The sequence below is a fragment of the Rhyacophila brunnea genome, unplaced genomic scaffold (genome assembly GCF_057557595.1).
Source record: "Rhyacophila brunnea isolate RB1 unplaced genomic scaffold, BYU_Rbru_1.0 scaffold_13, whole genome shotgun sequence".
NCBI classification, from domain to species: domain Eukaryota; kingdom Metazoa; phylum Arthropoda; class Insecta; order Trichoptera; family Rhyacophilidae; genus Rhyacophila; species Rhyacophila brunnea.
Window position 1 is genome coordinate 38,235,476 of NW_028232785.1, and position 18,179 is coordinate 38,253,654.

Here is an 18,179-nt window from a genome sequence, read left to right on the forward strand (position 1 = left end):
CTGTCGCTGGAGATTAGCAGAGAGTGGAGCTCAGGGGGATGAAAGTTCCATACAGTCAAATTTTCGGTCACGTGTTTTTTTTGTGTTTGGTCGGCTTTTCGCCAGATGGCTGAATAATAATTATTTTTGGTTAATAAACAAGATATTTTATTCTTATCTATGGTGTTGAACCAAGGTTAGCCAATCATCGATCAGGGTGAAGTTTATCCGAACTAGCAAATTATTTCAAATTATTCAGTAACGTTTGACATTTCCAATTGCCAACTGCCTTTTATTTTGCTTTGAAAAATTGAAATTACAACGTTACGCATTTTATTATTAATTATATTTTATTGTACTTGTCTACCAGAATAATATTATAACATTGGTATGTATTGTCTATTACTTCTGTTAATTTTGTTGTACAAGACAACTGTTTGATATATTAGTGTAAAATAATATACCATCCCATGAGAAACATAATTTGATCTTACTTTGAATACTGATAAAAATAGTGCTATGCCAGTTATTTCAATATGAATTAACTACTCGAGCAGTAACACAATGCATATTATTTGATGCAATTGAGGGGTTTTCGTAATCAATGGAATATTATAACGTTTCGTAGGTACTAATCCGAACATTTTCAAAAATTTGACAATGCAAGTTAAGCATTTTAATCTTTCGGTACCTATGTCATACAATAGTATTCGATGAAATTGATACTTCCAAACAATTATTACCTATGTGATAGTCCAGATTGATTGCAGATCATTCCAGAATTTCAAGATGCCTCGTCATTGCTGGGTACCAGATTGCAAAATTAAGGGAGTGATCTGTCACGCATTACCAAAGGCAGACTACCAACGACGGCAATGGATCAATTTAATCGGCAATAGTACAATTAAACTGTTAAAATCACCTGACAACGTGGGAGTGTGCAGAAATCATTTTCTCCCGACAGACTACTGTGGAAAGAAGCTAAAAATGGGTGTGTGTCCATCTCAAAACTTGACAACCCCTTTATCAGATAGTGATTCAAACATAAATCTGACGGAAGAAAATGATCCTTCCACAAATAGAATAGTATTAAACTTTGAAGCACGCGGTATTTCTGATAATTATTGTAGTGTGATTCCCTCTGAATCGCCTATTATTGATCTTGCGATTCCCTCTGGATCATCGTCTAATATTGATCTTGCGATTCCCTCTGGATCATCGTCTAATATTGATCTTGCGATTCCCTCTGGATCATCGCGTATTATTGATCTTGCGATTCCCTCTGAATCATCGCCTAATATTGATCTTGCGAGCCCTTGCAGTCCAGTAGCAATACCTGCTTTTATCAAAGGTGAGTGATTTAAACATCTATTTTTATTGAAAATTAGATTAATCTCATATTATTTGAAACTCCAATCCACCTTATGCATTTTACATTTACTTATATATTATAACATAATGGGTGCATGTACCTAAATAACACGTTTGGATATCCATACATTAAATTATAATCATATTGTCAATTATTTTTCCTAGCGAGACAGACTGGCGAGAGCCAGCTTGCCCAGCTAGTTTATATGATTAAGCTAGAATTCACCTAGTACCTCATACCTATATACTATGTTGACATGTTGCTAAATAATATTGTATTAATTTGTATGTTTTTAAAATATTTCAAATGCCGTATAATGTGTCTTGCAGATCGTACACCTGAAAATTTTCCTATGAATCTGACGGCCTTGACACCCAAGGCTCGAATGTATCGCCGCAAGTGTTTGCATTTGGAAAAATACATCCGACGAAGAAATAAGACGAACTTCAAGCATAGGATAAAGGGGGCAGAAAAATTTTCAGATTCACTAACCTTCGTTCAAGCCACCAAAGGCCTGTCAAAAATACAGCGAGACTTTTTCAAACTCCAATTAAAATCATGTAATTTAAAACCTAAAGGGCGACGCTTTACCGAAAGAGATAAAGTCTTAGCCCTCACTTAAGCAAAGTGGAAGAGGATATAAATTTCTGTCAAAACTTTTTACTTTACCATCTATCCGAACTTTGCAAACATTATTATCATCTGTTCCTATCTCCACCGGTATCTCTGGTGTCATTATTTCTCAATTAAAATCAATAGTTAGTGGTTTTACTGACCATGAAAAATATTATACACTCATGTGGGATGAAATGAGTTTACAACCGCACTTAGATTATAATAAAAAAAGTGACTTGATCGAAGGTTTTGAAGATTTTGGGCATCTGCGTTCTAAAAAAATTGCAGATCATGTCCTTGTCTTCATGATACGAAGTGTGGCTGGTAATAAAAAGCAGCCAATAGCGTATTATTATTGTGAATCTGCAACTAAGTCTGCTCAATTAGTTCGTTGCATTAAAGAGGTTTATAAGGCAGTAGTCTCCACAGGTATGCATTGTTCATAATATAATTATAGAAATAATATCAGTGACGAAGGGTGGAGGTAGGCTGTTAAGATCCGACATTAATAAAGCACACTAAACTTTGTTAATCATACATATTTATTTTTATTGAACAAATTAATTCTTAATTCAATGAAATCAAATAAGTATGAATGACAAGTTTAGTTGGCACTATTTATGTTGGATGTTAACAGTCTACCTCCGCCCCTCGCCACTGCATTATATGAAGAAATATTATATATTTTATTATTGCACGTATTCTAATTGAAAGAAACGCATTCCAAAATAAATGATTTCTATGGATTTTGAAAGAGCTTTTGCACAAAATTATATTTTGAAGTAGAATATGTATTTTCAGTTAGAACATGTGTATTATACCTGTATTATATATTTTACAGGTATAAAGATAATCGCAACAGTATGCGATCAAAGCGCGACGAACATTGCTGCTTTGAAAAGTCTACGTGTCAATACAGAGAGACAAAGAGCCGATACCGGATATGAACGTATGTATTTATTACCTGTGTATATGTCAAATTAATTCTAATACCTATTTTACATGTTATTATATGCTTTTCACTTATTCGTTTTATTCTCAGGTATCACAATAGAAATTATCAAAGGACAAGAGATTGTCGCCCTCCTTGATGTGCCTCATTTATTGAAAGGGATGAGAAATAACTTGATGACAAAGGACCTTATGTATTTCGATGGCAAGACAATTAGGTAGGTACGCATCGTGGAAACATATTATTGATCTGTATAAGATAGATCAGGCGAACGTCGGCAATTTGAGGCTCATTCCCAAAATAAATGAGACACATATTTTTGCATCGAAAATGAATAAGATGAAGGTGTCGACTTGTGCCCAAGTGCTAAGCCAGAAATTTGGCAGTCACCTGGTGTTCTGTGTCACACAAGGTAACTTGGTTTTATATATTATGTAACTAATTCAATAACATTTAACTCAAAATCTGATTATTTTTATAACAGTATATTAAAATAAATTAAAAAAGCATTTATAATTTTAAAGTTATCAGTTATGCCATCATGGATTAATTAAATATTTCCACCTGAATTAACCCTGCTGCAAAGTCATTCAAATTTATTTAATTACAAATAAGAGTAATTTCCAAATTATAAAGTATACATGGAAGTACACCGAATTAGCTAGGCGAGTAGATACTATTTTCAGAAGATACTGAATATCTTTTTATTTCGATTCCAGGGGTAGTGATGTCAAACGGACAAATCATCCCAAGAGAAGCTGAATACACCGGCAAAATGCTATTGTTTTGGGATGAAGTTTTTGACTCTGTGAATGGAACCTCACTGAAACCACATCCGTATTGGAAAACGAAAAGGGTTTGCGCTTCAAAGGAGTCATTACACCGATAGGAGTCATTCCACCGACAATTCTGGTTTGATAGTATAGTAAAAATTAGACAGATGCAATTTGTAGACCAACATAAAAATCCAGTACCAAAGGTGCCATCACTTCTGAATTGGGAAAAAACTTTGGCTGGTTGCATTAAAATATTGGATATATTGCATGATGTGGGATTTGAGTATGTAGCTTTTCGTAATTTCAACCAGGATTCGCTGGAAAATTTCTTTGGCAGTATAAGAAGCCACAATTTTCGTAATGTCAATCCCACACCATGTCAATTTTCAGAATCCTTTAAAAGCCTTTTGATTAACAATTTAATGTCTAGATATTCCATCAGAAATAATTGTGAGAAAGACGATGCTGATGGTATTTTTGAGAATTTATTAGGATTTTTAAAACAAACCGATGACACCCCACAAAACCTTGATGAAAGCATTTCAGGCGTAGTTTCAGAGGATTATTTGGAAGATAATTTAACCTCTACGAATGGTAAAATGTACACTGCTGGTTATGTTATTCGTAAAATTTCAAACTCTTGTACGCATTGTAAACGCGACATGAACACCGAGCCTACCAGCAAGCACGCTAACGTAGCTATGCGAGAATTCGGAAAGGATAGAAAATTAAAATATGCCTCTGACAATATGCTTGACTGCTTCAATTCAACTGGAAAATTAATTAGAAATTATTTATCAGAAAATGCTTCTACGCATAATATTCAGGCAAAATTAAGAACCAAAATTCTTCAGAAAATTGATTTCACCGTTTTTTCGTGCCCTCTCCATAAAGAAGAGATTAAGGATAGATTCATAAAATGTATGCTTTCTTTACAAATACATGCTTTCTGTAATACTGCAAATAAAATTCTAAATGGCAAATTAAATTATTCGGGGAGAAATAAAGTTTATTTAGCAGCTGGTCAAAAATATAATAGTAGGCGAAGAAGGCCTGTGCGATAATATTTGTTTAACAATAAAATTATTTGTACAGATTTTACACTAGTACCTATGTACTGGTAAATAATTTTTAATTTTACTCCAGTTGTTTACTACAGTTGTGATTTAAGTTACATATTGCGTTTTTCTAATTTTTATGCTCTGGTTATTCACTTTATTTTGGGGGATTTAACAACATTTGCAGTGCACTGACATTGACACCTCATGACAGTTATTCTATCTCTTTTACAAGGTAAAATTAAAATGTAATTATTATTGTCAACCATTATATAAAATAAAATCATATATTTATTTAAATTGAGATGTCAATGTCAAACCATTGAGGCTGCATTTTTTTTAAACATTTTTTGAGAGTAATGAGGAGATATGGCAGCGGACCATGATTCGTCAGATCCGAGACGGAGGAGCGACATTGGCCCTGGCTCAGTCAAATGCTACGGAACGCCCAAAACAAAAAGATAAGTGAAGAAGCCTATATCGTAATGTTTATTTAGAATTAGTATCATTTGCACATTTTTTTTAAATCAATAATGATGGATAATGTTTGTTCCCAGTAATTTTGTAGTTGCATTTTGCATCTATCACTTTTTTCTTCATTGAATATTTGCGATAATTGACATATTACGGAGTGAGTTATTATTTGTTCATTTATTTTTATAGTTAACATGTTGGAACGGTGGCCGTTGCAGCCTCCCATCACATCCAACTGGACATGGCTCGGCTGCGTGCTACATATGCATCAATGGATTCTCAAGCGAGTCCGGTTTTACATCGTCTACCTGAGGCGCAGGAGCGACATTGGCTCTCGCACAGCCAAGTGCTACGGAACGCCCAAAAAAAAGTAAATGAAGAAGCCTATATCATGTTTATTTAGAATTAGTATCATTTGTACATTTTTTAAAAATCTAATACTGATGGATAATTTTTTTTACATGCATTTTGCGTGTGTCTTCATTTTACTTCTTTCAATAATTACGATAATTAATATTATTTCGGAGTGATTTATTATTTGTTTTTTACTTTTACTTTTATAGTAAATATGGAACAGCCATCGATGCAGTCTCCCATCACATCCAACTAGACATGGCTCGGCTGACAGCGGACTTGACGTTAGAAGATGCAAGAAGATTAAAATAATTGTAGTGTTTTCAGTGATCAGTTATAATTTATTATAATATAAAACAAACGGCTCTCATGTAGGAAAGCCTACCTGTCAAATTTCATAGACAACTACAGAAAAATATCTATCGTGTTGTTGTTATAATATATAGTGAAATCATGTCCTTATTAATGTGCCGCATAGATCCTTAGTTACAAAGGCAAAATATAATATAAATATTTAAATGATGTTCCAAGAAGGATTAAATTTTATTCATCGTAAATGATTATTATATTATGCCGTGGTTGTCTATGAAATCTGATGGGTAGGCTTTCCTACATGAGAGCGAAACATAGTTTAATAATGTTTCCATTTATTTTTTTAATACTCGTATCAGTTAAACAAACTACTTACTCAATAATAATGTTTGTAATATTTAATTAAATGAATGTTAATATTTTACTTGACAACTGTTACTATACTTATTGATTTTAAATTTTATAAATAAATGTGTGTAATTTATATAATTGCCTTTTATTTATTTCGTTTCCCATGCCTGAATATGAAAATAAATTCAAATTTGGTGGGCTTTTTAATTTTATTTCAAAGCCTTTACCATAGATGGTGTTGTTTTAGTGGGAATACTTTTGTTAGCCTCTTTCGAATCTATTTACGTATATTATCTATGGTGGAGCTGTCACGAAGAAGATATCGTCAGTGTTGACATCTTTGGAGAAAAAAAAATTCATTTTTCATTTGTTATTATTTATACCGAGATGCGCTGTTCTCGTTATGATTGAGGAAATGCTGATGATCATTTTCGTACCATTGTTTTGTATAGACAACAAAACATACCAACATATTATTAAATTGTGTCACCGTGTCAAGTGTGTATTTTTATTATAAGTAGTTCTCACGGAAATACTTTTCAGTATTGCGGCAACACTTTTCTAATATTACCTTAAAAGGATCCTATATGTCAAGTAACACGTTGCTTCTGGAATATATACCCTTAACATGGATGTAAAGCAAGAATGTGATGGAGAACACTCGGATATAGAAGACAAGCCTTTGTTTGACACGCTGACAGGCCATTCAAACAACCCGAACCCTCGCATTCATGTAACGCAAGAGAATCCGGACGTTTCAAGTTGCAATTTCGAGGTTAGTTTTTGGATAATGATATCTTTTACAAACACTTTAGATTGACAATAACAGCGATACGTGTAATATAATAAAATGTTGCTTTTTTACAAACTATGTAAGGTTATTGGATGACATTTAACTTTCTTACAAAAGATTACTTGATTAAGCAATTTGACAGCTACGATACATCTGTGATATTATATGTTAGGTTAGGTTATCGACTAATTCATGTTAAATATAATTATTATACATTGTTAAATGGGTGTAACGTGAACTGAAACTGGTTTTATCTTGTTTAAAAAATATAATAATTGCTTCTTTCAGTGCCTAATGGCTGACCTCTCTAATATAAAATCTGAGATAGATGATCAACAAGGCGTCGTCAAGCGTGAGATTATTGAAGATGTTTCACACCCAATATATGATGATGAAAACACTCAACAACCGGGTTGTTCGTATTCAGATTACAGGCCAATTGTAAGTATATACCTATTATAATGTGTGCTGTCTTGTATAGAAGGTTGGAATTTGCAAAGCATTTTTAAAACTCATTTCACCATTATTAATTCGCTTCAACTTGTTTCATTTAGTGGTTTTAGCTCTGATAACACTGATATTTTAAAACAATTTATGTGTAGGCTTATAAATCTTTCGTCCAATCATGAGCATTTATTTATGATGATTTATACATCACAATCATTCGAATGTGAAGCAATAATTAATGCGACTAACTGAGCCAGCTGGCGGTCGCCAGTCTGTCTCGCTAGGTCTTGCAGATGGCTGGGCGGTGTTGGTTTTTAATATATAATTGTGAAATATGCATAGATGGCGCCATAGTTTTCCCTTCGGGATGGGTTTTTTATTCACATCAGACAAATTGACATTTCGCTGATTTGTCATTTTTACGATTTGCAAATCGTCACTGCCAATATAAATTTGGACTCATATGCGTAGTCTATTCAGAAGTCTGGCCTTCACAATATCGTCTAACACCGCCTTAGGCTGCTATGCCTAGCAAAATCTCCGATTGCTACCACTGACATATTAATTTTAACTCAATATATGTGTAGGTATGTGCAGTTAAATATGATAAATAATTATACATCTCAATCATTCGAATATAAAGCAATATATTAACATTATTTTGTTTCATTGTCTATAAAAAATAAATGCTTGCAGCCATAGAATAATATTTAAAAAATCAAAATTTGAATTACAAATTAACCTTAAACAATATTATAGTTTCCCGGTGCGGGACATTCATATCGAGACAAATGTTGATAAATAATGAAGGAATACATATTATATCTGAGAGGAATAGAACAATGCTGATAAGAATAGGAATTTGTAAGACCTAAAGATGTGGAATCAGCTTAAAGAAGCCTTCATCCAGCAGTGGATTGATACAGGTCGATGACGATAAGTAATGACGATATAAATGGGTAGGTATATAAAATCACAAATTTAAAAAATAATGCAATTTATATGACCAAGTTGAGTAGAATCAGGTTGCGGAACCCTTCATCCCCTGGTTGAAGATGGTGATCATTATGATGACGATTTGAATATGTAGATAAATAACATTAGCATTTTTAATAAATATAGAAATTCAATACTGTCAAGAATACAATCAACGTAGAGAAGCCTTCATCCAGCAGTAGACTTATTGAGGCTCGTGATAATAATGGCATTATATATAGATAGGTAGATAATAATATCACTGATAAATATAGCAATTCAAATGACAGAAAGGAGTAGAATCAGGGTAGAGAGGCCTTTATCCAGCAGTGGATTGGTTCAGGTCGATGGTGATGATGACGATATGAATATGTAGATAAATATAATATCGCCGATTTTGATAAATACAGCAACTCAAATGACAGAAAGGAATAGAATTAGGCTAAGGAACCCTTCATCCAGCAGTGGATTGATCTTTGTTAATGATGATGATGATAACGATATGAATATGTAGATAAATATAATATCACCGATTTTGATAAATACAGCAATTCAAATGACAGAAAGGAATAGAATTAGGTTAAGGAACCCTTCATCCAGCAGTGGATTGATCTTTGTTAATGATGATGATGATAACGATATGAAAATGTAGATAAATATAATATCACCGATTTTGATAAATACAGCAATTCAAATGACAGAAAGGAGTAGAATCAGGCTAGGGAGGCTTTTATCCAGCAGTGGATTGGTTCAGGTTGATGTTGATAAGGATGAAAGAAATAGGTATAATATCACAAATTCGTAGTTGAATCATGTTGCGGCACTCTTCATCCAGCAGTGGATTGATCCTGGTTGATAGTGATTTAAATAATATGTATATTAAACACCAATTATTGTAGAATACCTTTTAAATATTTTTGGGTTATATGAGCTATATAAGTTTCTGTATGTATAAAAGTTTTATTGGTTTAAAAAAAATATCATTTGACAGCCATAAAAAAAATGTAACGTTATCAAATTTTGAAATATTATCTATTGTATTATATTATATTGATCCAGTGTTGCCATGTCTACTGAAAATTCAGTAGATCAATTGATATTTTTTGCCAATATACTGAATTTTTGATTTTTTTCGAAATTCAAGAAATCTACTGATATTTGTGTTTCTCCATAATTGTAAATTAACTGATGATTCTTTTAATAATACACTTGAAATGATTTACGCATGACCTTTTTTGATGTTATACACTTCTAAATTGACATAAAAAGCATTGTAACTCTACCCAAGAGCGCCAATTTACCCATTAATATCATTATTGTTTACACAAAATTAATATTATTAGTTATTGTTATTCTTATTAGTTTTAAATCATATCTAATATACTACATTTTTCAAAATCTACTGAATTTTTAAATTTTGACTTGGCAACACTGGGTTGATCGCATAGTTTATCGTGAAAATGCGAAAATATCTATATAGATAAAATGAATTGTTTTTAATGGGAATTCGTATAAATGTTATTGTTTATTTGAATAATTATAGTTATCTATTGGTACTTGCTAGAAATGTGAGTTATTATATAGTGCTGTGCATTTTTAAATCATTATGAGACGTAAATAATATCACCTGTCGTTTTTTACATAAACAACTACCTAAGAATGACGGATGGTAGTTTTTAAAAGTGATTTTTTGTGATTGTGTTGAGTTTTATAAAATTGTGCTCGCTCCGAATTATAGCCACTCGAATGCATCAGATAAGTAAATATGTGGTGAGTAAATTGAAATAATCTAGTTTAGTATACATAGCATGATAAATACGAAGTGTCAAAAGACTTTCTTTCCGTCAGAGGTTAGAAAATTAACTTAAAACAATGAACCTAATTCATAAAAATTTAAATAAATCATTTCTAATATGTTTATCGTTTAATCTTATTATGATTTGTTTGTGAAAATTGATTGTAGAAATCGGATAAAACGCATTTTAAATTTAAAGCGGCCATCTTCGGTGAGTTGGTTTGAGTGTTGCAAACATTGTGAAAAAAAATTCCCGACATAATTAGTTGTCAATAAAGTCGCGTGTCGCTGGAAAATGTATCGGGAAATGAACAAAAATTATCGAATTCGAATGGAATATAATCATGCAGCTATCAACTATAGAAAACCCATTTTAAACGATCCGAGAACCGATTATTTTTTTGAACCCATCGGACATGAATAAGGCACACAATCGCTCGCCGAAACCCGGGAAAGCTGTAGGATAATAATATATAGGAGATAATGGGTGTGATATATCTTCAATGATCTCGCGCTTGACGACAGCTTGTTGATTATCAGATGTTTTATCAGAGAGTTCCGCTATAAGGTACTGAAAGAAGCATTATTACATTTTGTAGGCACAGTAAAACCAGTAAAGTTTCAGTTCACTAAACGTCCATACAACGATGTACTTGTAATAATTATATTTAACATGAATTAGTAGATAACTTAACTTATATCACACGTATGTATCATAGCTGTCCAATTGTATAAACATGTAATTTTTTGAAACAAAGTATAATATCACCTTATGTTCCTACGCAGTTTGTAAAAAAGCCACAGTGTATAGTATTAAACGAATCAATGGTTATTCTCAATCTAAAGTGATTGTAAAGGAATTTAGTTTCCAAAAACTAACCTCGAATTTACAACTTGAAATACGTGGTTGTCAGCAAATGTAATGATTTGCTCAGAAAATGTATGCATAAGGCAGAATTGATTAATATATAGTAAATTGGATACTTTTAAGAAAGCTAGAATAATCGGAAATAGGATATTTCGACCTTCTTAGTTCTTTATACAACTCATCTCGTGAGGCGAGAATCGAATAGATTCGCCTAGAAAGAGAGAGGTGACAAGTATTATGGATCATCGTCTCACCTCTCAAATTATTACAATTTGTTAATAAAGTTTACAAGAAGACTTAATTAGTTCATTTTAGTAACATAAAAATTGTTCATTTTTACATTTAAGTTATATAAATCAATAATCGCATCTCAAAAGATCGATATGAAAAGATTTCCCCTTTGGTTGATTCTATATTTTAAGATTGTGAATTTGTCTCGCTCATACGTACGAGATCTGGCTATAGAGAATCTGTCTTAGAGTGTTCTCTTTCTTACTTACTGAGTTTCCCATACTGAACAAAGCGTGTGAGTAAAATACATGAATAGTGCTATCTCTATTTAGCACAAAGGATTATATAGCATTTACTTGAGAAAGAAGATGTGTGATATCATTTGTACGAATTCACAAGGGGATGACATTTTACATGAAAGCGTAATTTTCTGTATGATTCTGTACACTGGAAATAACATCTTAAATTTGTTCAGCGATTTAAATTGATAATATTATAAAATAATTCAAATACATATTGACTCACGATGTATGCGAGTGACACTTATGAAATTACAAAAAACATACTTATGTGATACCTTTTTATATTACTTACTTATAGTTGTTCATGACCTTTTCAGGTCGACTTCTATCATCTACAGCTATTATTATTAGGATATTAGGATTTTGTATCGGCTTTGTTGTGGGAGGTTAACGTCGTTTCAAACTATGAAAGGGTTGACTACAAGGCGGTAACATTGCAGTTATGTCGTCATCATTCTACTACTACAAGCATCAACTTAAGATCAATACATTTATGTTGATGTCATAGGGCAAGCCAGTTACCTGGTTCGAATAGTGTAAAAAAAATAATCAACACCTTACGAGAAGCTTTAATATAACACGGTATGGGTGCATGTTGGATATTATGCGACAAGAAGCTAAACTAATGAAATGGCATTGTGCCGGAACGTCGCTTGCGAAATACAGTTATACAAGCGGCCACTGACAGTAGAAAAAAGACCTGTGGAAGGCCTACTCTGGGTGAACGTAATAGTGATACTTTTGTATAATATTAATAATGTTATTTTCAGAATCGCGAACACGGTCTGATCGATATAAAGTCAGATAATGTGGGAGTGGTCATCAAAGAAGAATTTGTTGTCAACGCAATCCGCCAAATCAATAATGACGATTGTCTACATGACGGCTCTGATCCACAATACATGCTATTAGAACAGGTACGTTAAATTTTTTTTAAATGTGGGTTTTAAAGGGATTATTATTCCAGCAGAATACCAGCAGAGGCACCTAGCGGAAAAATACTAAGCTTGCAATTTGATACATTTTTTTGATAATTTACAATTTCAACTGTATTAATTAATAAACATGTAGGTATCTGCAAACATTAAATATGTTTGTTTTTTTTAAGTCAAACATAAACTTACAATTGTAATAAATGTAATAAAATGTGAATTTGTTGCAGGGTGCCATCTTATTATTACAATATATTTTATGGTCATATTTATTATTAAAATTTATATTATTAAGTTGTCAATTTTTAACGATTTTTAACAGATTTTTTACTAACTAACGTTTTAATATTTTTTTATATTTATTTTAAAAACAGATTTTGACAAAAATATAAATCTGTATAACTTGAAATCCTTGTTATGTATATTTAAAAAAATCTTTTTAATGTTTTCAGATACATTTTTTTTATTAATTAATACAGTTGATATTGTAAATTATCAAAAATGTCTCAAATTGCAAGCTGCGTATTTTTCCGCTATGTACCTCTTCTGGCATGCCCCCTTCTCCCGTTAAGCTCGATAGAACTTTAAATTGTAAAAAAATAACGAAAGTCAATTTTGATAGTTTTTAAATTCGAAAGACACGTGCATGGCGTTAACATTTTTAAATGGTTTAAGGCATATTGCCACTGCAGCTGTTCTCAATTAAGCAAATACTGGTCGCACAATTTAGTCCACTTGTTTCGTGCACTGTCAGTTGTATAACACGAATAATGTTGGCTTTCAATCGCCAATTGTTGCTTAACTATCGGAATCAGCCAGTGAATTCGCAAATCCCCACAGGAAATATCGCCTGAATTTGGAGGACATTTGACAGGTCCATTTATGGAACTAGCTTATCCCCAAAATTTGATATAGATGAGTGCTGTCGCCGTATAGCACGTGGTGCTACCCTTTTATGCCACATTTCGTTGATTCGATGATTGTCATTCATATTTTCAAAAAATATTATTGATCAATGTTCCATAACGCAATCTTCAGCCTCATTTTGAAGAAATATTGTCCGGTAATGCAATCAAGGGACCTTTATGGATCGGTCTCAATCGATATGCGGCATATTTCCATACTAACAAACCCGTTATGCGAGAATGAGCTAAATCACTAAACGCAATTTGCGGGAACATGCAATTATAAGGTGTGCGAATCGAAAACATTTTTTCTAGGTAGTTTTGGTAAATATGTCAACGTAACTCTATTTGTGTTGCTTTGCCAGACTAAACCAATCATTAATGTCATAAAGTCAACGCGTGTCACACATGGATTTGACAGTTAACCCTTTTGTAAGTTCTATCTTACCAAAAAAACACCTGTCAAAATAAATTTATTTTTATTTGCTTTAATATTGTTGAATTAATTATACCAACCCTATTCTTTTTGTAGATATCTTCCCAGCGATGTTTCACATATAATCCATTGGACGTAGCTAAAAAGGATACGCTTGACAATAACCTGACCAATAACTACATAACAGATTTAACCAATAAAATGGAAAATATGATACAGCATTCAGAGATAACTATAGATGTACTTAACGTAAAACAGGAAGTTTCGAAATTATACTTGCCTAAGGTGGTTCGAATTGTGTTGAGAAGAGTTACATATTTTCCACGTAACTTTATTTGCAATAATTGCTATGGAGTGTTTAAATCAGTAAAACATCTTAATAGTCACTACATTTCATGCACGAAGTCTCAGCATGTTAAGTTATACAAAACACATATTGGTAAAAAACCACATCAGTGTGATGTGTGTTTTAAAATTTTCCTGCAAATTGGTAACCTTAAAAAACATAAAATGACACGCACCGGTGAAAAACAATATCAATGCGATGTGTATTTTAAAAAGTTCAACGCAAATAGTAAACTGAAAAGACATAAAATTATGCACACTGGTGAAAAATTACATCAATGCGATGTATGTTTAAAAAATTTCCAACAAATTGGTTCTCTCAAAATACATAAAATGACACACACTGGTGAAAAACCACATCAATGCGATGTTTGTTTAAAGAATTTTCTGCAAATTGGTGATCTCAAAAAACATAAGATGACACATAGTGGTGAAAAACCACATCAATGTGATGTATGTTTAAAAAAATTCACTCGAATTGCTAACCTTAAAAATCATAAATTTACCCATACTGGCAATAAACCACATCAGTGCGACGTGTGTTTTAAAAAGTTCAACACAAATGAAATAAAAAGACATAAAATGACACATACTGGTGAAAAACCATATCAATGCGATGTGTGTTTTAAAAAATTTGTCTCAAATAGTGATCTCAAAATACATAAAATGACACACACTGGTGTAAAACCACATCAATGTCATGTATGTTCTAAACAATTCTCTCGAATTGATCGGCTTAAAGGTCATATAATGACTCATATTGCTATGAAACCACATCAATGCGATGTGTGTTTCAAAAATTTTGTCTCAAATAGAGATCTCAAAATGCATAAAATGACACATACTGGTGAAAAACCACATCAATGTCATGTATGTTCTAAACAATTCTCTTGTATTTCTCATCTTAAAGGTCATATAATGATTCATACTGGTGAAAAACCACATCAATGCGATGTGTGCTTTAAAAAATTCTCTCGAATTACACATCTTAAGCGTCATATAATGACACATACTGGTGAAAAACCACATCAATGCGATGTTTGTTTAAAGAATTTCCAGCAAATTGGTAATCTCAAAATACATAAAATGACTCATACTGGAGAAAAACCACATTAATGCGATGTGTTTTAAAAATGTGTATCAAATAGTATTCTCAAAATACATAAAATGACACATACTGGTTAAAAAAAACATCAATGTTATTTTATTTCTTTTTCATAATTACTGAAAAAATAAAGGGTTTGTCCCAAACTAAACTGAACGTCTTACATGTAAAAATGCTACACCCAATTAATAATCTGCAACTAATTATTAACATGTATGGAAGTGTGAAAGTTGTGGTATTTGGTAATAAAAATAAAATTTGAGACTAGTATGATGACATAATGTGGTATGTTATATGCAAGTGGGCTTCTTTCCATTCTTTACAAATTTAGATTTACTTACAAAGATATTGACAAAATTTTGTTGGAGGGTTTTTGGTATCTAGATTATAACTTATTATTACATTAATGGAGTAGAGAATGTTCGGTGGATGTACGTGGTGCTAGAGGAGGCCTTAATCCAACAATGGATCGACCCAGGCTTTTGGTTTCGATGATAGTAATAAGGTGTACTAAACTAGTTTAACGATTGTTTTAATTAAAAATAATAAAATTATCAAAAATAGAAAAAAGCCGTTCTGTTTTTAACCCACTTATTTATAAATACATATGTATGGCAAGGTATCTTTCGGTCCAACCACTATGTAACAGAGGCAAAGGGTGGAGGAAGGCTGTTAAGATTTCACATAAATTTTGCACACTAAAATTTGTCAGACAACTTCATTTATTTTCATTGAAATAATAGTACAATTCGCAGATTAATCCGGTTAATTTATTAAATTCAATTAAACTCTGCCCCACCAAACCAACAAATTAGGTGTAGCGTATGGGCGATCCAACTAAAATAGTTCATCATACTTATTTATTTTGTTTTTATTGAATTAAGAATACTTGTTGTTACGGAAGGTGTTCACTTTCTTTTAATTAACCAAGCCCTGCCTATTACTAACTATAATTATTGATAACAAATAATGTTCAATCTATAAAACATCTAAAATTATGTAAGTATGGTTTAATGTCATAATTTTCAATATTTTATAGATAAACGAATATTTTTAGACTTATCTACTATGCATAATTTAAAGCACCATCAACACGTAGTTATATTAGTTCAATGAAAACAAATCCTAAGTACGTATTTTTTTCGTTTATGTTTGTCGGATCTTAACAGCCTACCTCCACTTTTTACTCCACATCACTCCGAACTATAGTGCTGACGATGCGAAAGAAATTTTTTATTGTCAAACAAATTTTCCATTCTGAAGAACTCTCATTTCCCATGATGGTGAAAATAATTGTATCTATCTTGAGGTAATTCTAATGTGTGCCTTTTTCTGAGGTTTTTGCGAGAGATTGCGATAAAATTGCTATACATTTAAAAAAGTAAAGCAAGTTGAATTTATCTGTATTATCTTTATAATAAAAATGTTTTTCATCAATGACATCGCATTAGTGGCGAAATGTAGATTTAATAATACTGTTATATTGAGCAGTCATATTCTGGAGTTGGTTTATACCTGTAATATGAAAAGATATATTTATCCTTCTTTTAGCTTTTACCACAATTTCGGTACCCAGATTTTCAATGCTACGTACATCGACCGAAGTTTATGAGTTTGTCAAACTAGCTGGTTGTAGATCCCTGTGGTTGTTTTAGTGCCCGATTGGAACGGTGCCACTGTATATCAACATGTCGATGCCTGATTTCCAGGTTGTTCTATGTCACTTTCAGTAAAATTCTCAGAAGACCAATTTATCACATCGAAATATTTGCACAACCAATATACATAGGTATATATTAAACAGAGTTTTGGAAATAGAACAAAATGGCATTAAAAAGTAATTTTGCTTAAAAATGTGATAAGTATAGAATAACCTGGAAATCAGGCAGCATGATTGTTCAGTCGTCGACCGACATATTGTTTCATATAACCTACCTACTCTTGTCTGCTTTCGTATCCATTAGTTTATTTTGTGATCTTATTTTATGCCCAACATGCACATTCCATGCCACGTTGCGCTTATCTTATTTTTTTAAAATTTATATTCCATGTTTAACCCGCATACGTTAACTGGTTGACTGGTAACACACATTAGTAGCAAATAGTACGCATTTTTGACGATAATATTATAGGTACATGACCTGAAATGCAATTTATGCAAGTTTAGTAATGTCGTTGTAATGGCCCCGAGTAGTAATAATATTATCAGTCTTGTCACCATTCATACTATCTTGTAGGTAGTTTGATATTCCAGCAGATTAAGAAATAGCTACGAAGTTGATTGATTTTGTCCACGGCCTTCTTCGCTTTTCAGCTGAGACTGCAGACCGAGGACAATGTCAAGGCCAAAAAACGGGTGGGAACAGAAACACACGATCTTACACAGAATTTATTTTCTTATGATCAGGTTACCTACGGTAAAGTCAAAGATTAGAGTTATTTTTATAATATTAAGTGTACAGTCACCGGCAAAGTCAGGTCACTGGCAAGACTCTGAAGTTACGTGGCAAAAATGATTCTTTTGACAGTGATAACTGTTAACTTTTGACAGTGACAACTGATAACTTTTAAAAGTGGCGACTTCGGGATCGGTGGCAATCGCGGCTCGAGTGACGGCCAAGGGCGCAGCCTGTGCAGCCGCGGTCAGGGGCGCAGCTGTTGCGGCGGCAGTCGTGACTATTAGAGACGGCAGAAAAGCCCCCCCGCTTGACTCCGGTATTCACCGAACACGGTCTTCGGCTTCACAGCAACGATCAATTTGCGGGACCGATTCCCACGTAGGGCGGAATCGGTTTGTCGGTC

At 32.7% G+C, this 18,179-nt stretch overlaps 1 protein-coding gene and 1 long non-coding RNA gene across 2 annotated transcripts; both read left to right on the top strand.

Annotated features, from left to right (window-relative positions):
* The first annotated feature begins 2,105 nt into the window (after positions 1-2,105).
* LOC147077462 (uncharacterized) lies at positions 2,106-3,680 on the top strand. Its single transcript, XM_085941099.1, has 4 exons — positions 2,106-2,395; positions 2,808-2,915; positions 3,009-3,111; positions 3,638-3,680. The coding sequence occupies exons 1-4, from the start codon at positions 2,149-2,151 to the stop codon at positions 3,678-3,680; spliced, it is 501 nt and encodes a 166-aa protein (XP_085797225.1). The 5' UTR covers positions 2,106-2,148.
* A 3,123-nt stretch (positions 3,681-6,803) lies between these two features.
* LOC147077463 (uncharacterized) lies at positions 6,804-15,897 on the top strand. The gene is made up of 4 exons (XR_015069463.1): positions 6,804-7,018; positions 7,325-7,477; positions 12,425-12,571; positions 14,024-15,897. It is a non-coding gene; the product is annotated as an uncharacterized LOC147077463 (long non-coding RNA).
* The last annotated feature ends 2,282 nt before the right edge of the window (positions 15,898-18,179 follow it).